Source organism: Ornithorhynchus anatinus, chromosome 4 (genome assembly GCF_004115215.2).
Source record: "Ornithorhynchus anatinus isolate Pmale09 chromosome 4, mOrnAna1.pri.v4, whole genome shotgun sequence".
Taxonomy (NCBI): domain Eukaryota; kingdom Metazoa; phylum Chordata; class Mammalia; order Monotremata; family Ornithorhynchidae; genus Ornithorhynchus; species Ornithorhynchus anatinus.
The window spans coordinates 31,459,403-31,480,132 of NC_041731.1; the positions used below are offsets into that span (position 1 = coordinate 31,459,403).

The window sequence follows — 20,730 nt, forward strand, 5'->3', positions numbered from 1 at the left end:
GGAGGAAGCTGAGGTTCTCTGTGGAAATGAAATCTTTTAAATATGGCTGCCACACATACACAATGTCAGAGGGAGTGAAGGGATACCGTGGTACTCTGTGCATGCGTGGTGGCCATCTTTACAAGATCTGGCTAATGTCCCACGGGGTGACCATCTTGAGGAGATCAGGAGGCACATCTTCCCTGTCGTGAGCTACTCTGAGATCATTAATTATTTCCATTAGTGTCTGAAACCAGCCCTGTTCAACTTGTTGAGAAAAAGCCACAGAGCAAGATTCAAAGCTCAGTGTGCACAACTGATTACACTAAGGCTTGACTGATGATGATGATTATGGCACTTGTTAAGTGCTTACTATATGCCAATCACTTTTCTAAGGGCTGGGGTAGATACAAGTTAATCAGATCAGACACAGTCTCTGTTTCAGGTGAGGCTCACAGTCTAAGTAGGAAGGAGAAGGATTGAATTCCCATTTTACGGATGAGGTAACTGAGGCACACAGAAGTTAAATGACTTGCCCAAGGTCACACAGCAGACACATGGCAGAGTCAGTATTAGAACCCAGGTCCTCTGACTCCCAGACCCATGTTCTTTCCACTAGGCCATACTGCTTCTCTTATGATAAGAAATGATCCAAGTTATTATTGGTCTGAAATCCATTCCTTTCATTCATTCAATCGTATTTATTGAGTGCTTACTGTGCAGAACATTATACTAAGCACTTGGGAGAGAGCAATATCACAATAAACAGAAACATTCCCTTCCCACAAGCTTACTAGGGAATCTGTAGACTGTAAGCTCCTCTCTAAATGTAAACTGCTTGTGGACAGGAAAAATGTCTATCAACTCAGTTGTATCATACTTTCCCAAGCACTTAGTACAGACCCAGTAAGCTCTCAGTAAATACCATTGCTTGATATTAGGGTGTCTTGCCACCCCCTCTTCTCTTTCCTCTACTTTCTCTTCCGCTCCCCTAGCCAGGATCTTTTAAAAGTGAAGAATCATTAATGGTAGAGTGGAAAAGTCTTTGGACTGAAAATCAGGAGACCTGGGTCCTCATCCAATGTCTGCCTCTGGCCTACTGTATGACCTTAGACAAGTCATTTAACCTCCCTGGCCCCAGTTTCCTTATCTATAATGGGGATAAAATGAGAAAATTGGTTCAAGACTGCTGTGGAAAAATAGAAGCATTATACAAAAAGCAAGGAATCATTATCATTAGTAGTAATAGTAGTAATAATAAACGGGGAGAAACACCATGGAAAAAAGAGATGAAAGGGCTGATGGGAGTTTGCCCTGATTTGCTTCCTTTATTCATGCCCCCTCCCAGCCCCTCAGCACTTAGGGACATATCTGTAATTTATTCATTTATATTAATGTCTGTCTCACCCTCTGGGCTGTAAACTTAATGTGGGCAAGGAATGTGTTTGCTTACCATTATAGTGTACTCTCCCAAGTGATTAGTACAGTGCTCTGCACACAGTAAGCACTCAATAAATACAATGGAATTAATAAAAATCTCCCAGCAGTATTTGAACCCAGATCACTCAGGCAAGTCCCTTTCTTTGCAGTCCCCAAGCCAAACCACGGGGTAGCCAATGGCAGAGCATTCCTGAAACATCCCAGGGCACCATTCTGCTGAGCAACCCTCTGGCTCCGCTCACCTTTCCTCTTTTTAGGGAGCACCTCTGTAGTGGAGCCAGTAGCTAAAAATGGATTTTGGTTCCAGGGAAGGCAGGCTATGGTCCCGGAAAATAGAATGAATATCCTGCCCCCTTTAAGTATTAGCTATGTCCCGGCCCCAGGGTCCCACTTGGACTAGCTTGAGTGCCAGAGGGATTTGTCAGGAGGGAAGCCTGGGGGTCTAGGCTGGGAAGGGAACTGGCCTGCCTCCCCGCAAGATAACGTTGGTATTTGTTAAGCACTTACTATGTTCTGGGCACTGGTCTAAGCACTGGGGGAGATACAGGGGAATCAGGTTGTCCCATGTGAGGTTCACAGTCTTAATCCCCATTTTACAGATGAGATAACTGAGGCACAGAGAAGTTAAGGGACTTGCCCACAGTCACACAGCTGACAAGTGGCAGAGCTGGGATTCGAACCCATAACCTCTGACTCCCAAGCCCGTGCTCTTTCCACTGAGCCACGCAAGATCCCAGGGCATTGATACTCCAGAGCAGGGAGCAGCCTCCATGTCTCCATTCCAGTTTTGGCCAGACAGCAAGCAAGGTGCACACAAAGCCCAGGCGGTCCTCTCTGTCTCTTGCCTCTCCTCATTGCTTGAACTCTTACCTGGCTGCCTGGGCAGCAAGGCAGAGGAGAGGTGAAATGAATTTCCAGGAGAGTTGCCCAGGGAAGAGAATGGAGCCCGCAAATTAGGAGACCTGAGGGAGAAAGATCCATGGAGCCAGCGGCTACGGGCACAGGGGATAGGGAAGCCTGGCAGAGCTTTATAAGGAGAAGAATCAGCCTTGGTTCTAGTGGGCTGCAGCAGTCATGCAGGAAGCCCAAGCAGAAAAGGTCAGACCAGCCAACCGGCTTTAATTAATGGCCCTGCCAGCCCTGGGCCAGCCTGCCGGGGAGCGAGCTCACTTTTTCCACTCAAGCGACTGTTGTTTGGCTATAGTGTTTCCTTCAGTGTCACAGTGCCAGGCTTGTACAGTACTGATTGACAGGGCCAGGGCACCCTAGCCAACTGGCATATCCTCCAAGCTACCATCAGAGCTGCTTGGATCAGAGCTAGGGGCTGCCCCCGAATGGGGCCCCAGAAGCAAATATATAGACAGCATACTCCAGGGAACGTATCTGCTAGTTCTGTTATACTCTCCCAAGCGCTTAGTATAGGTGCTGTGCACACAGTAGGTGCTCAGTAAATACCAGTGATTGATTAAGTGATTGATTAGAGAGATTTTCCTCAACCTGGGGGATATCTGAGGAGGTGTCTGGAACCCAGATGAGGTGACAGGGTCTGAGGGCCCCAGCATCCTCCCAGCAGTAACTCCGGGAAACACTGGAGATAGTAGGAAATGGTGGAACCACAGAGGAAGCTGAGGATTTGAAGCCAGCAGCTTCTGGTCCCAGCTGTCCCCTCAGGCGCCTTTAAGAAGTTGCTTCCCCTGTTGTTGCCTCAGTTCCCCCATTTGGGAACTCAGTGGCCACGCCATCCATCTTTCCCCCTCCAAGAGGGAGGTGCACTGGGAGAAATCTGGGCACATCACCTCCCGAAAAAAGAGTCGGAAGGAGGATGTGACCCATTCTGCAGATGTGTTTGATTCTGCGACCTTTGTGGAGGATGAGACCAGCTGGACCACAGTTAAGGGCTGGAGGAGAGGGGTCAGGTCAGGGTGGAAGCAGGCCAGAATCCTCAGACGTCCCCCAGTAGACCCCACTTGCCTCTCAGGGCTCCTGAGTCAGGGCTAACTAAGAACGTGGCCAGACTCTACAGATAATAGTAATAATAAGAAGAAGAATTGTGGTATTTGTTAAGCACTTACTGTGTGCCAGACACAGTACTTAGCACTGGGGTTGGACACAGTCCCTGTCCTACATAGAGTTCACAGACTTTAATCCCCATTTTCTAGATGAGATATATGAGATACAGAGAAATGAAGTGATTTGCCCAAGGTCACACAGCAGACAAATGGCAGAGCCGGGATTAGAATTTAGGGTCTTCTGACTCCCAGGCACACCAGACCCACTCCTCTGAGGCAGAATTGGGGCTTGGATCCAATCACCTGTTGACTTTTACATGACCAAGGAAAGTTGCAGAGTATTCTTATGCCTTGGGTGGTTTAGGGGCTAACCTATCTGGAGGCAGAGGGCTTGACAAGATGACCTTTGGAGATTTCATTCAATAGTATTTATTGAGCACTTACTATGTGCAGAGCACTGTACTAAGCACTTGGAATGTACAAATCCCTTCCAGCAGACTGATTTTGTGATTCCTTCCCAAGTCAGACCACAGCCAAGCCCCAGGTGATACTACTAAAAGCATGAAGGCCCCTGTCAAGTCCCCTGTCATCTCACTCATCAGCCAGGTATAATCTGAGGACAGAGATTGGTCGGAGGGGGACCTCAATACTTGATTTTAGGTCGAGCCGGGGGCTGGCTGGCTGGTTTGTGCAATTCCACTCGTGCTTTCTCATATCCTCTGGGTCCTAAGACCCTTTCTGACTGGATAGATTTATCAGCAAGAGCTGGAGAAGATGGCCCTTTGCCTTTAACCCTTTGAGAGAGTTATTATTATTATTATTATTATTATTATTATTATTTCCATCTGAATAAGAGAGAATGATGGGTGAGGACAAGGGGGCAACATGGTAGCTGTTCGGGTGGACCAAGCTTTGGGACTGTGCTGAGCTTTCCATTTTCCTCAGGAAAACCTCCAGCAGAGCCTCTAATCAACAAATCAATCAATCAATCATATGTATTAAGTGCTTACTTGTGCAGAGCGCTGAATAAAGTGCTTGGGAGAGGACAGTATATGTTCCCTGTCCACTGCAAGCTTACAGTCTAGAAAGGGAGACCCATAAAGAGGCTTGCAATGGTAGCATCCTCCTTCTCCCTGACCAGGGCTCTGCTTACCTGGACAAGTAGGCGTTTCTAAGCATTTTTTTTTAGTGGCTCCCCACTACTCCCTTCTGTTTTCCCACAAACTAGATGCTCTCAGTCTGCTGGGCAGCAGTGACTGTCCTGGGAGGGAAGTCCAATCTCTAGAGAAGCAATGTGGCTTAGTGGAAAGAGCACAGACTTTGGGGTCAAAGGGCATGGGTTCTAATCCCTGCTCCACCACTTGTCTCCTGTGTGATCTGGGGCAAGTCACTTCACTTCTATGTGCCTCAGTTACCTCATCTGTAAAATGGGGATTGAGACTGTGAGCCCCATGTGGGACAACCTGATTACCCTATATCTACCCAAGCATTTAGAACAGTGCTTGAAACATAGTAAGGGCTTAACAAATACCATAATTATTATTATTCTTATTATTTTCCCATGAGGACCTGAGTGGAAAACCATAAATGGGAATGCTCCACCTCTCATGGTCTTCAAAGGGTAAAGTCTCCTTATTCCCTCTCCTCCCCTTTTGCATCCAGCCCCTTCCAGAATGATATCCATTCACTTCCTCTCAGGATAAAATCATCCATCCAAGCACACTTGCTACTCCTTCCAGACTTTGTGGAAACAGTTGGAGGCTGTGTTTGGCCTAAATAGTAATTTATCCATCTCTCACTACTGTCCAATGAACCACGAGATCCGGAGGCCTGGAGGCCATCCCCCTGTCCCAGGGAACCTGCTCCTCAGGCAAAACTCCACTTCCTCCTCTCTGGACAACTCAATAATATTAATTCTGGTATACACCCTCGCACTTGAATTTGCTCCCTTTTTTCACCCCTCTTTCAGCCCCATACCACTTATGTCTTGTCTTATGCCGTCGAGTCGTTTCCGATCCATAGTGCCACCATGGACACATCTGTCCCAGAACATCCCGCTCTCCATCTGCAATCGTTCTGGTAGTGTATCCATTGAGTTTTCTTGGTAAAAATACGGAAGTGGTTTGCCATTGCCGCCTTCAGCACAGTAAACTTGAGTCTCCGCCCTCGCCTGTCTCCCATGCCGCTGCTGCCCAGCATGGGTGAATCTTGACTTGTAGCAGATGGCCTTCCACTCACTAGCCACTGCCCAAGCTAAGAATGGAATGGGTATGCCTCTGTTTGACTCTCCCTCCCATAGCTGAGACTGGTAGAGTATTTGGAAACTCTCCAGGTGCAACCCTGAGAGGGGGTACCACTTATATACTTATCCATAATTGATTTATTCCCATCAATGGGAAGCAGCATGGTGTAGTGGATAGAGCACAGGCCTGGGAATCAGAAAGTCATGGGTTCTAATCCTGACTCTGCCACTTGTCTGCTGTGTGACCTTGGGCAAATCATTTAACTTCCGGGTGCCTCAGTTACCTCATCTGGAAAATAGAGATTGAGACTGTGAGTCCAACCTACGACTGTTTCCAACCCAATTTGCCTGTATCCACCCCAGCACTTAGTACAGTGCCTGGCATATAGTCAGGGCATGACAAATGCCATAATTATTAATGTCTGTCTCCCCCTCTAGACTGTAAGCTCACCGTGGGCAGAGAATTTGTTTACAAACTCCATTATATTGTTTTCTCCCAATACAGTGCTTGGCACAGTCTCGATAAATACAGTTGATTGATTAATTTAAGTGCTTACTATGTGTCAAGCACTGTATTAAGTGCTGGAATAGATACAAGATAAACAAGTCCCTCATGGGGCTCACTGTCCAAGTAGGAGAGAGAACAGCTGCTCAATCAGCATGGCTTAGTGGTTAGAGCACGGGCCTGGGAGAGAGAATGAACTGGGTCCTAATCCTGGCTCCACCGCTTGTCTGCTGTGTGACCTTGGACAAGTCACTTACCTTTTCTCTTCCTCAGTTACCTCATATGTAAAATGGGGACACAGATTGTGAGCTCCCTGTGGAACATGGACTGTATATAACCTAATTATCTCATACTTATCCCAGTGCTTAGATCAGTGCCTGGCACATAGTAAGTGCTTAACAAATACCATTTAAAAAAAAGGAATCCCCATTTTCATTCATTCATTCAATAGTATTTATTGAGCGCTTACTATGTGCAGAGCACTGTACTAAGCGCTTGGGATGAACAAGTCGGCAACAGATAGAGACAGTCCCTGCCATTTGACGGGCTTACAGTCTAATCGGGGGAGACGGACAGACGAGAACAATGGCAATAAACAGCGTCAAGGGGAAGAACATCTCGTAAAAACAATGGCAACTAAATAGAATCGAGGCGATGTACAATTCATTAACAAAATAAATAGGGTAACAAAAATATATACAGTTGAGCAGACGAGTACAGTGCTGTGGGGATGGGAAGGGAGAGGTGGAGGAGCAGAGGGAAAAGGGGAAAATGAGGCTTTAGCTGCGGAGAGGTAAAGGGGGGATGGCAGAGGGAGTAGAGGGGGAAGAGGAGCTCAGTCTGGGAACGCCTCTTGGAGGAGGTGATTTTTAAGTAGGGTTTTGAAGAGGGAAAGAGAATCAGTTTGGCGGAGGTGAGGAGGGAGGGCGTTCCAGGACCGCGGGAGGACGTGACCCAGGGGTCGGCGGCGGGATAGGCGAGACCGAGGGACGGTGAGGAGGTGGGCGGCAGAGGAGCGGAGCGTGCGGGGTGGGCGGTAGAAAGAGAGAAGGGAGGAGAGGTAGGAAGGGGCAAGGTGATGGAGAGCCTTGAAGCCTAGAGTGAGGAGTTTTTGTTTGGAGCGGAGGTCGATAGGCAACCACTGGAGTTGTTTAAGAAGGGGAGTGACATGCCCAGATCGTTTTTGCAGGAAGATGAGCCGGGCAGCGGAGTGAAGAATAGACCGGAGCGGGGCGAGAGAGGAGGAAGGGAGGTCAGAGAGAAGGCTGACACGGTAGTCTAGCCGGGATATAACGAGAGCCCGTAGCAGTAAGGTAGCCGTTTGGGTGGAGAGGAAAGGGCGGATCTTGGCGATATTGTAGAGGTGAAACCGGCAGGTCTTGGTAACGGATAGGATGTGTGGGGTGAACGAGAGAGACGAGTCAAGGATGACACCGAGATTGTGGGCCTGAGAGACGGGAAGGATGGTCGTGCCATCGACGGTGATAGAGAAGTCTGGGAGAGGACCGGGTTTGGGAGGGAAGATGAGGAGCTCAGTCTTGCTCATGTTGAATTTTAGGTGGCGGGCCGACATCCAGGTGGAGACGTCCCGGAGGCAGGAGGAGATGCGAGCCTGAAGGGAGGGGGAGAGGACAGGGGCGGAGATGTAGATCTGCGTGTCATCTGCGTAGAGATGGTAGTCAAAGCCGTGAGAGCGGATGAGTTCACCGAGGGAGTGAGTGTAAATGGAGAACAGAAGAGGGCCAAGAACTGACCCTTGAGGAACTCCAACAGTTAAAGGATGGGAGGGGGAGGAGGCTCCAGCGAAGGAGACCGAGAATGATCGGCCAGAGAGGTAAGAGGAGAACCAGGAGAGGACAGAGTCTGTGAAGCCAAGGTGAGATAAGGTATGGAGGAGGAGGGGATGGTCGACAGTGTCAAAGGCAGCAGAGAGGTCAAGGAGGATTAGAATGGAGTAGGAGCCATTGGATTTGGCAAGAAGGAGGTCATGGGTGACCTTAGAGAGAGCAGTCTCGGTAGAGTGGAGGGGACGGAAGCCAGATTGGAGGGGGTCTAGGAGAGAATGGGAGTTAAGGAATTCTAAGCATCGATTGTAGACGACTCGTTCTAGGATTTTGGAAAGGAAGGGTAGTAGGGAGATAGGGCGATAACTGGAGGGGGAAGTGGGGTCAAGAGTGGGTTTTTTTAGGATGGGGGAGACGTGGGCATGTTTGAAGGCAGAGGGGAAGGAGCCCTTGGAGATTGAGTGGTTAAAAATAGAAGTTAAGGAAGGGAGGAGGGCAGGGGCGATGGTTTTAAGAAGGTGAGAGGGAATGGGGTCCGAGGTGCAGGTGGAGGGGGTGGCACTTGCGAGGAGGGAGGAGATCTCCTCTGAGGATACTGCAGGGAAGGATGGGAAAGTAGGGGAGGGGGTCGATGGGGGGGGAGGGGAGAGGCGGAGGGGTGACCTTGGGGAGCTCAGACCTGATCGTGTTGATTTTTGTGAGGAAATAGGTGGCCAGATCATTGGGGGTGAGAGATGGGGGAGGGGGAGGAACAGGGGGCCTAAGGAGAGAGTTAAAGGTCCGGAACAATCGGCCTGCAATTTCCCCCTTTCCCCCTTTTCCCCCTTTTCCCCCTTTCCCTCCACCGCTCTCGCTCCACTAACCCACAGCCCTGGATCACCTCCTCCGTCCGCCTCCTACGCTCCTATGCTCGAGCTGCTGAGCGCTGCTGGCGAAAGTCCAAGCACCAAGCCCACCTCACACACTTCAAATTTATCCTTTCCTGCCTTAACTCTGCCCTCTCCTCCGCCAGGCAAAGCTTCTTCTCCTCCCTCATCGACACCCATGCCCGTCACCCCCGCCGATTGTTCCGGACCTTTAACTCTCTCCTTAGGCCCCCTGTTCCTCCCCCTCCCCCATCTCTCACCCCCAATGATCTTGCATCTCATTTTGCAGATGAGGGAACTGAGGCATACAGTAATTAAGTGATTTGCCCAAGGTGACACAGCAGGGAAGTGGCAGACCCAGGATTAGAACCCAGGTCCTCTGACTGCCTTGCCAGTGCTCTTTCCATTAGGCCCTGCTGCTTCTCAAGACTTGGGCCCTTTGGGGTGCATGGAATCCCCCCAAGAGCTTCTGCTCCTTACTTTGGAGAGGTGATCATCAGCCTGTGGAGGGTGTACTGGCTGATTCTCCCTAGGGCTTCCTGGGGGACCTCACTCTAAAGGTGCTATCAAACGGCCTGGTGAAGCAGTGTGGTCTACTGGAAAGAGCTTGAGCCTTGGAGTCAGAGGTCCTGAGTTCCAGTCCCAGCTCTGCCACTTGCCTGCTTGTGTCCTTAGGCAAGTCACTGAACTTCTCTGTGCCTCAGTTTCCTCATCTGTAAAATCATAATTTATTTCATGTTCTCTCTCCTATTGTGAGTCCAATGAGGGACAGGGAATGTGTCCAACCTGATTGTCTTGAATCTATCATGGAGCTTGGCACAGAGTAAGCTTAACAAACACAATAATAATAAATACAATAATAATAATCAAGGGTTCCCATTGAGAAGCCGTCTTCTTCCTTGGCTATTTTGTCCCTCTGAGTCAGCTTCCAGTGCCCTCCTCTCACCTGGCACACATTTCTCCTCCCCAGTCAAGCTACCATTCTTCCTGCCAACCACCAGAATTTAGCAATTCTCCTTTGGCCAAGCAACGAATGAGTGCCAGGGGCAGAAATGGATCTCAATTTGTTTTCTTTTTCTCTCTGTAGGGGAATCTTCTTTCTCTGGATTGTCTTCTGTTCTACCTATTGTCTGGATTTCACCCAGGGAGTTCCTGAAGGTACAGATGCTCTTTTTTTCCTTACCTAAGAACCAAATGGAACAGAGAATTGTGTGGGAAGGGAGGGGGTATAGGTGGAGTTTCCAAGCCAAATTCCAGACATGGAATTTAAGCATCCTGGCCCCACTCAGAGCCTTACACTGCCCACCCTGATGGACTTCAATCCTGAAAACATCTCCAGGGGCCACTGAGTTAATCTCTCTGTCTCCAGGCAGATTTCAACATTCCCTCCCGTGGGTATTATCAGTCAGTCAGCCAGTTTGTCCTGAGTTCTCCCTTTGGCTAGCTGTGTGGGATGTGAAGGAAAAATGAGGCCTATGGCCACTGCTGTCCAGAAGCCTGCAGCCTAGTAGGGGAGAAAGCACAACTACATGAACCTACCAGGTCGTTAGGCAGACCAAACAATTTCAAGAGAAGGAGGAGAAGTTTTGGTCAACTAAAAGATGAATGGGGTCACCAGGGGGAATGCTTAGGGGTGAAGAGAGAAAGGTTAAAGATGTTAGATGGCCCATCCCAAACCATGAGAATGAATGTCCAGGAAGAATATCATCACATGGTTCTTCCAGAGATCCTGCTGACCTTGGAGAAGAAAGGATTCTGGGTGGGTAGACCATAGGTCTGATTTGGTATGAACATTGCTGGTGACCATATGTTCTAAGGAAACAAACTGCAGGTGATGAGAAGCCAAAAACATAAAAAATTCCAAAAAATGAAGGCCAAACATAGGAGCAGGATGAACAGGAGTAGGGGTGCATGCTGGGATTTGCTGCATTTGTTTTGAAACAAATGATAATAATAATAATAATGTTGGTATTTGTTAAGCGCTTACTATGTGCCGAGCACTGTTCTAAGCGCTGGGATAGACATAGGGGAATCGGGTTGTCCCACGTGGGGCTCACAGTCTTAATCCCCATCTTACAGATGGAGGCAGATGGGAATAGTCTGGGAAGGTTTTGGAAAAAAGGGGATTTTAGTAAAGGGTCCAGGGAAGGGAGAGTTGAGTGAATGGGATGGTGAGATAGTTTTCTTGGCTGGGTCAGGGCACAAACAAGGGAAAAGGGTAGGCAAGGAAATGGACATAAATAGAGCAGGGTTTGTTTATGGTATTTCTTAAGCATTTACTATGTGCCCGACACTAAACTAAAGCTGGGGTAGATACAAGCTAATCAGGTTGGACACACTCCCTGCTCACAGTCTCAATCCATATTTTATAGAAGAGGTAACTAAGGCACAGAGTAATTAAGTGTCATGCCCAAGCTCTCACAGCAGACAAGTGGCAGAACCGGAAATAGAATTCAGGTCCCTCTGGCTCCCAGGCCCCTGTTCTATCCATTAGGTCACACTGCTTCTCAATTAATGGATGCTTGAAGCCAATAGTAATGACTAGTGATTTTTTTAAAGTACTCATTAATGGCTCATTATGTTCTAGGCACTGTACTAAGCATGGGGTAGAGTCAGCTGTGTGACTGTGGGCAAGTCACTTAACTTCTCTGTGCCTCAGTTACCTCATCTGTAAAATGGGGATTAAGACTGTGAGCCCCACGTGGGACATCCTGATTCCCCTGTATCTACCCCAGCGCTTAGAACAGTGCTCGGCATATAGTAAGCGCTTAACAAATACCAACATTATTATTATTATTACAGGGTAATCAGGTTGGACACAGTCCACGTCTGATATGGGCTCACAGTCTTAATCCCCATTTTACAGGTGAGGTGACTGAGGCACAGAGAAGTTAAATGACTTGCTCAAGTTCTCACAGCAGACAAGTGGCAGAGCCGGAATTAGTACTCATGTCCTTTGATTTGATTTGAGGGTTGAGTGGAAACCACTGTGGCCTCTGAAGAGGGTCATGGAATGGTGTTTTCTTAAAGCTCTCTAGGGAAGGAAACATAGATAGAGAATGATTTTTGTGGAGCCCTTAGTAGCTGGTAAGCATTGTGGTTATAAATAAAAATTTACAGGATAAATTAAACTGATGGATTTATGCATACTACTGATTGAGTTCCCACATGCTGGTGAATTAAGACCCTGCTCTCTCAGAGCTGACCATCTGGAGAATAAGGCAGGCACATTTATATAGACTATGGTATTCCTCTGATTTGCCTTTTAATTGTCATTGGAAGCGTTGGTTTGGGGTGGAGTCAAGCCTTGATTTGACCATTAACATTGGGAGGCTTCCTGGAGGAAGTGGATTTGAATGAGAGGAAGATGGGGCTTGGTGCATGGGAAGTTATACACTCTTTCCCAGGATGAGAAGTGGAGTGTGGGAGAAGAGTAGAGTCATGGAATTCCTCTGGATAGATATCCCAAACTTAAATAAAACCATTGTAGTAAGACTGATAGTCCAGCTGGCCAGGATGAGGGAGGTGAGCAGAAAATCAGAGGAGACTTGGGGAAGGGCAGGTAGTAATAATAGGAAACATCAGTAACCCTCAAATACTCATCAGAGCAGGAAGAGGAAGTGTAATTTTGTGTTTGAATAAATGGGTGCTTCCTAGAAAACCCCCCAGGGTAAGATAATATCCTGGGCAAGATCTGGGCAGGAAGCATAGATGTTAGACTCATAATGCTATGATGACCACAACTTGATTTAAGGCAGGAAGGCTCCCCAAGTCCCACCATTTTAGAAAAGGGAATTATCAATCAATCAATGTATTCACTGAGTGCTTATTGTGTGCAGAGCACTGTACTATGCACTTGGAAGAGTACAGTATGACAGAGTTGGTAGACACATTCCCTATCCGCAAGGAGCATACAGTCTAGAGGATTATGGAAAAAAGCAGATTTTAGGAAAAAGAAGAAAGGAGTAACTAAAAACCAGGTAACCCACCTGAAGCCCAGACAAATTATAATAAAGGTCCAGGTAATGATGGAATCTCCCTAGGTAAATATCGGAGGAGCCCTAACCCAGTCACTAAGGCTTCAGGACCGAGACCATGCACGAAGGAATTGATGACGTTAGTGATTTGCACAGTGACATTAGCACTCTCTCGGCTCTACTAGTCACTAAGAGTAATGGGTGCAATGAGAGAGAAGGTGGAGAAGGTGCTGCACATTGTGAAGTGCATGCAGTTTGTCACATAAGGAGAAAAAAAATGATGAAAGAGAACAGCAACAATAACACTGATGGTATTTGTAAAGTGCTTACTATGTGCCAAGCACTGTTCTAAGTGCTGATACAAGGTAATTAGGTTGTCCCACGTGGGGCTCACAGTCTTAATCTCCATTTTACAGATGAGGTAACTGAGGCATAGAGAAGTTAAGTGGCTTGCCCAAAGTCACACAGCTGACAAGTGGCGGAGCCGGGATTAGAATCCATGACCTCTGACTCCCAAGTCATCGGTGCTCTTTCCACTAAGCCACACTGCTTCTCTGCCTTTCGTGGTTATCTGGCAGATCGATCCTTGCATGGCTCACTGGCGGAGTTTGCGAGGGAATAAAATCATTCAGCCAATGGTATTTATTGAGCACTTACTGTGGTCAGAGCTTAAGAGAGTAAAATACAAGAATTGGTAGACATGATCCTTGCCTACAGTTAGGAAAAAAAAAATAATTCAGTCTGGAAAAAGGCAGATGTAGAGGGGGCAATCTTGGATTCTGAAAGGTGGTGTGGTCAAAACAAACAAAAGGAAATACTGCTTCATTCCTTGGGTGATAAGCATGTGGAATCTCCAACAGTTCCATCAGCATCATTTACTGGCCATTCTCAATGGCAAATGGCAAGACCGGATCACAAACAGTGAAGGTCTACAATGGAATCAGTCTCCTAGCATTGACGTGAGAGTTGGAGCGAAGAGTTGGAGTTGTTGGATGGCACAATGCTAAGAATTAGGAGGAGAATCCTGGTGGACAACCCTCACTCACTGTCTCTGAGCTTTCTTTTGCCACTGTCGGAAGCAGAATTCTGGCCCGGATGGACCTCAAGTCTGACTCAGTAATGGCCCTGTTTCTGTTCTTGTGTTTTAAAAATGGAACACTCACTTGATTGAGGAGAACAGGAAATTTCATAAAGAGGGGCAGGTCAGGTGCAAACAGGAAATTTGAAGAGCCAAAAAAAAGAATTTGAAGTGCCCCTTGCTAAAGCTAATAGTAAAAGGGTCATCAAGTACATCAAAAGCTGGATTTTAGATAGGGAATCAATGCAGCCCTTTGATGATTGTGTATAAAAGGTGCACTCAGGAAGAAAAGGAGATAGCTGAGAAGCTCAATGAATTCTTTAGTTTGGTCTACCTCAAGGAAGATTTAGAGAGATTACCCATTCCCAGATTATTTTATGCAAATGGACCAGAGTTGTTAGATCAAAGTATGGTGATCTCACAGATTGTTTTAGGCTAAACTGGTAAAATAGATATATCAAATCATTAGAATCGTGTGGCATTCACTCAGGATTTCTGAAAGGACTCCTGGCAGCTCTCCTGGCAAGAGTGCGCAGCCTGTCTGTACACATGGCCACTGAGCCAGAGGAACAGCAGATTTCCCCTGTAATTCCCATCTAGAAAAAGTGTTCCAAAAATGATCCAGGTAACTACAGAGGTCCAAGTTACACTCCGAGTTTTAGAAAATTGGTAGAATCTATAATTAAGTTTAGGTTCAGTGAGCACTAGGAAAAACACAGACTGATGGGAGAAAGACAACATGACTTCTGTAAAGGGAAATATTGCCTTACTGATCAGCTGGGATTCTTTGAAGGGGGTCAGTGGAGAAGAGACAACCTGGGATCGGAGCAAAGACTGGCTTTAACATCTTCATAAATGATCTAGAAAGAGGAAAATGAGGTCAAATCTCATCAGGGTTCACCCATCCCTCAAATTCTCTTCCAGTCATTGGATTTTAGGAAGGAGCTAGAGTAGGGGTGGGAAAGGGCAACCAAGATGGTCAGTAGGTGGAGAAGCTTCTGTAAAAACATGACTAGGAATGTTAAGTTTCCTGGAGCTCGAAATAAGAAGGCTGAAAGGGAGCCAGATGGAAGTTTACAAATTCATAATGGGGCTGGACAGGGAAAACACAAAATTGTTGTTCACCAAATCCCAAAACAGGAGGATGCGGGGGCACCCCTCAAAGCTGGAAGGTGGCAGGTTCAAAACAAGGGATATCACATCTTCACCCGGCAGATGGTATGAAATGGATTTTCCTTCCATCAGAAGTTATGCAGCTGAAAATATCAGAAAGTTCAAATGGGCTTTGGAGGAATTCAAGGGCAAATTGTCCACAGTGGATTACTAGAAGGAAGGTTAAATGTGTTGGATGGCTCACCACTAACTGTTTAGATCAATTTCAAGCAAGGTAATTATGTTTCCTCTAAACATCTTGTTTCTAAGCCCCACCTGATGGAGGTGGAATTCTGGGCTAGTCAGACCTCGTATTCTTGCTTGACAGATCCTTCTTTGGAGTCAATAAAGATGATGGATGAAAAGCATTAAAACAGAGTAGTTATCTCCATTTTACAGAAGAGGAGACCACAGGCCTGAGATGTTCATTTACCTCCCCAGAATTGCCCAGAAACCCTCTGAATTAGAACCCTCAGCCCCTGGGATTCACTGCTATTGCTGAAACCCCAAGCTATATCTCATCTCTCCCTCCCACCTCTGTGAGAGCTATCCCAACAGGAGTCTAGTGTTGTTTGCTTGGGATCAATAATAATAATAATAACAATAAGGCAGCGTAGCTCAGTGGAAAGAGCACAGGCTTGAGAGTCAGGTCATGGGTTCTAATCCCGGCTCTGCCACTTGTCAGCTGAGGGACTTTGGGCAAGTTACTTCACTTCTCTGTGCCTCAGTTACCTCATCTGTAAAATGGGGATTAAAAGTGTGTGAGCCCCACGTGGGACAACCTGATCACCTTGTATTCTCCCAGCGCTTAGAACAGTGCTTCTCACATAGTAAGCGCTTAACAAATACCATCATCATCATTAGTTGTTCAGTACTTAGTATGTGTCAAGCACTGTTCTAAGCTCTGGGGTAGATGCAAACTAATCAGTTTGGACACTGTCCCTGTCCCACGTGAGTCTCACGCTTTTAATCCCCATTTTACATATGAGGTAATTGAGGCACAGAGAAATGAAGTGACTCACCCAAGGTCACACAGCAGACAAGTGACAGAGCTGGAATTAGAACCGAGGTCCTTCTGACTCCCAGGCCTGTGCTCTATCCACTAAACCAAGCTGCTTCCCTGTTAAGCACTCACTAAGTGCCAAGCCCTGTTCTATGTACTGGGGTAGGTACAGCACAAACTCAGGGCTCACAGTCTGAATAGGAGGTAGAACAGATGAGAAAACAAAGGCCCAGAGAAGTGAAGTGACTTACCCGGGGTCACACAGCAGATAAGTGGCAGAGCAGCGATCAAAACCTAGATCCCCTGACTTCCAGGCCCATGCTTTTTCTGTTAAGCCTCTGCCTGAGAACCAGCCTTCCAGAAGAAGCCAAGGATTTCTCTGGCAGGGAGCACCTTTGGGGAGGGGAATAAAAATTCTCTGTTGCCACAGCTGGATCATGGAAATTGAAACATTCTCCCACATCTGTTTGTCAGGCAGCCACCTACTCTCTCTTAAAATAGCAACACCTCCTCTGAGCCCTTGCTCTGAGCGAAGACAGGAGTGGAATATCAGCCTGGGCCATGGGGGGCTGTGGCCTAGGAGCCCACCAGGCCCCAGATGGTGGAGTCTAAATATGGTCCCTGCTCAAGCAATAACTCAATCCACGAGCTGGGAATCATGTATATGTATATGTGGGGGGGGGGGGGGGGGGGGGGTTCACTGAACGCGTCCATCAACCATCGCACGTCATATTTTCCAAGCTTGCATTTTCCTTCCCAAATAGGTGAGCAGACTGGCAGACTGGCCAGGATCTGAGTAGGGGCATCCTGGGAGAGTTTCTTGGTCTGGGACTGGAATGGGGTTTATGAAATGAAAAGTGCACTGAGGCTACAGCTGAGGAAGCTGGGTGGTACCGAGTCTCTGTTCTCACGACTCCGATATAGTCAGAGACTACTAAATCCCCCTCAGCCTCCAGACCATTAATCGGCACGGCCAGTTGCTGCTGCTGGTCATTGCTGTCGGAAGTCAGGAAGGCAGGGGCCCAGGCTTGGAGAAGGGAGAGGGATCATCTGAATCCCTACCCTTTCCCTTCTCTGAGTGGGGGGTAGACCAGGGGCAGGAGAGAAGATGATCTCTCTTTGGGCGCTCCCCGAAGAGGCTGCCTCTGTGGGTGTTGGAACCCGTTGCCTCAGCCTGGAGGGTGGATAGGGCAGAGCGAGGCTGCAGCCTTCTGAGAGGGAACACCAAACCCCCCTGCCTCATCATGAGCTGGTCCCTGCCACAGTTCGATGCCTCCCTTACTATTTGAATGCCTATCTTTATAAATCTATGGTATTTATTGAGCATTTATTGTGTGAGGAGTTCTGTATTAAGTGCAGTAAGCTCCTGTGGGCAGAGATTATATCTACCAACTCTGTTATATTGCACTTTCCCAAGCTCTTAGTATAGTGCTCTTCATAAAGAAAGAGCTCGATGAATACAATGATCGATTCAGTGATTGATTGATTGAGTTTGATGGGAGAACTGTGAGCCTGGGGGAGGTGTGTCTTTGAAACGAGGGCCCCAGGCAGCCTGGGGCTTCTGGTTTGGGGGATTCCAAGTTGTTGAAGTTGTGGCTGCTACTTCTTAGGGCAGTGATTAGATGCTTTATTTCATAAATTATAGAGGCAACTTCAGAATCCGGAACCCAGATTAGTCCCAGTGTCTGTTCCTTGCTGAGCTTTCCCAGATTCGGTTCCTGGAAAGACTCAGACTGAAATCTAAGATGGCAGAGCTCCCTATCCCTCTCTTTAGCCCCTTATTCCTAGCCCCAGATGCCTAGACCCTCACTTTAACCTCTCACCTATAACCCCTCATCCTTAGCTCCTCACACCCAACCCCTCACCCTAACCCTTCACTCATAACCCCTCACACTAGCTCCTTATCCCCTGCCCTAGGCTTCTGGACTGAGCAGGCTTGTGCAGTATCAGAGTCAAAGGGGCCCAAATAGGTGCCCATGGTAATGGCAATTGGAATTGCACCATGAGGCATAGTGCGTTATGCCATAATTCATGTCAGAAAAGGTTTCCCGAGTTTAAAGCAATCTTGCAAATACTACCAGCCCAGGTAAACAAAAAACCTAAACCAACATTCTTTTTTACATTGTTATTTGCCTCTGGCAAGTGATTGTTGTCGAGGCTGTTTCAATGTCACCTCCCTTTCCTGGGAAGCTGAGACAGCTCTGCTGGGCCCTTAGAAGGCTGACTATAGAAATGTATAAGAAGGCAGAAGCCAGGACACATTTTTCCAGAAACAGGCCTTCCACATGGTGGGGATTTCATTAAGGCAATTGGAAAAGATGGGACGATGCCATCAAATCAAGGGCACATGGTTCACAGAGGAGTGCTAAGGACAGAATTGACGAGAGACTCCATCTGAAGAACCCTACCTAAAGTTTGAGACTGCTCGAGAAATATTTTCCCACTGGGACAACCTACAAAATCAGGGATGGCCTTGTCCAAACCTGGGTTCATGGTCAGCCTAGCCATTCTGCAGAGCGTCTCCCAGAGCGTTAGAGGGTATCAACTCAGACTTGGGGGCTGAGCCCAGGTAGAAGAAAGATAGGCGGAGGCGGGAGGGAGAAGGAGGAATTTGAGGAGAAGTCATTGCCAGCAGCATGACTCCTAAGGCCTGTACCTGCCCCAGCTCCTCAAAAAGGAGATATTGCAATGATAATATCCATTCTCTTCCCCATCCGTGGCACCTCAGGGAATTTATCTTTCAAAGACGTCCAGCAGTTTAAAAATAGAAAAGGATGGGCAACTAGCACGGATAAGAATGATGTGGATTTGTGGGTCTGAGGCCCAGGATGGATTAAAGCCTAGGAATGAGGGTTCCCTCCTCCTCCTCCCCCATGTATCCTCAGCGGTCCCAAGCCAGCCAGCAACAGCGCATGCATCCCCGCCAAGCCAGCTATCGGGATCCTCCTCCAAGCTCGACAATTGAGCTAAGTCTGGAGCAACCCAGGGCCAAGGGGGCCAAGAGCAGAGGAAGGGAGGGAGGCAGGACTGGAGGCCTTTCTATAAACAGACTTTGAAATCTCTGTGTGTTTGTTTGTGTGTGCGCGCGCATGCATACGTCTGCACATTCTGCGGCCGCAATTAGAGGGCGGATGTGGCTGCCCTCGGCCCAGTTGATTGTCCAATTGATTGTCCAAGCCCTTGCCTTTGGCTGGAGGACAGTTTTCAGCACATGCGTGCGTGCGCGCGCACACACACACACACACACACACACTCTTTTTCTCCCTCCATGCATCCCAGAAAGAAAGTCAATTGACCTGACCCAAGAGCAGAAAACTCCTCTCCCACCACTGCTCTGGCTGCCAAATGGTTAGGGAAAAGCTGGTGAGCCTGTCCTAGGTCCAGAATGTAAATATGCTTATACTCTACTATTTCCCCTATCCTTAATCTAATTTAATGTTTTTCTCCCTCAGTGTACTGTAAACTCCTTGTAGGTAGGGATAGTGTCTACCCATAATCTTCCATTTTCCCCAGCGCTCAATAAATACTGGTGATTGATTGATTGATTGATTGAGGAGGTGGGGGTAGGAGGTGGGAGAGACCTACTGTTCTCTCCACAGTGTCTGTCAATTCTGCCACTGACCTGCTGAGTGACCTATAACAAGTAACAACCTCTCTGGTCCTCACTCTCTTCCACTTCTTAGCCTTAAGATCCCTGTTCTCCCTTTCCTCTTAACTATGAGCTCCTTGTGGGAGAGGAACTGAGTCTAAACTGATTATCTTGAATCTACCCCAGCCTTTAGCAGTGTGTTTGGCACATAACGAGTACTTAATTAATAGCATAACTAACTAGGAGGAGAGGTAAACTCAAATCGTTTTCACCATGGGACAACAAGAACATTATATGGGCAAGAAATGTGTCTGCTAATTCTGTTGAATTGTGCTCTCCCAAGTGCTTAATACAGTGTTCTACATGTAGTAAGGGCTTAATAAATAATGTCAATTGATTGGTCTAGTTTAAATATGGGACTTCAAAATGGCCTGGGATTGTGGGGGTGGGGAGAGGCTGCCCTTGGGTCTCAATTAAATGATTTAATGAACATACTAGTACCAAAGAGGTCAGAGAATCAGTCCCTCTGACTTCCTGTTTCCTACTCTGACAACCCATATCAGAATGGCAAATGGTGCTCTCTGCAGCAGACAGACTGCTGAGGAACAGCATGTAGTGAGCCCAGAGGTAGTCCAAAGGTCCTCAAACAATCAAGAGCATTTATTGAGCACCTTCTACTTCCAGAGCACTGAACCAAGAATTTAGGAGAGTACAATAGAATTAGGAGACACCCTCCCTGTCCTCAATCAATCAATCAATCAATCAATTTATGGAGTGCTCAGGAATTTACAGTCTACCAGGGGAGACAGACACTAAAATAAATTCCAGGCGAGAGGAAGTATTAGAATGTCCAACTTGGTTATCTTGTGTCTACCCTAACACTTAGTACAGTGCTTGACTAATAGTAAGTTCTTAATAAATACCATAATTGTTATATAAGACGTATACATAATGCTGTGGGAGGTTGTGAGTATTTAAGTGTTTAGGTAGTACAGAGAGCTTAACAAGCAGTAGAGAAGATGTAAATTGGGGAGATTTGAAATTACTCAGAGAAGACCTCCAGGAGGAGGTGTGATTTCAGAAGCGTTTTAGAAAGGAAGAGAGCT

The 20,730-nt window shown here is 47.3% G+C and overlaps 1 protein-coding gene and 1 non-coding gene across 2 annotated transcripts in view; one reads left to right on the top strand and one right to left on the bottom strand.

Annotated features, from left to right (window-relative positions):
• Window positions 1-20,730, top strand: part of COL27A1 (collagen type XXVII alpha 1 chain) — a 241,942-nt gene that overhangs the window by 16,021 nt on the left and 205,191 nt on the right. Inside the window, exon 2 of the mRNA XM_029062843.1 lies at window positions 9,913-9,983. Coding sequence (XP_028918676.1) covers window positions 9,913-9,983 — 71 coding nt within the window. The remainder of the gene's footprint in view (window positions 1-9,912; window positions 9,984-20,730) is intronic.
• LOC114811634 lies at window positions 5,640-5,778 on the bottom strand. Its single transcript, XR_003759330.1, has one exon. It is a non-coding gene; the product is annotated as a small nucleolar RNA SNORA7 (small nucleolar RNA).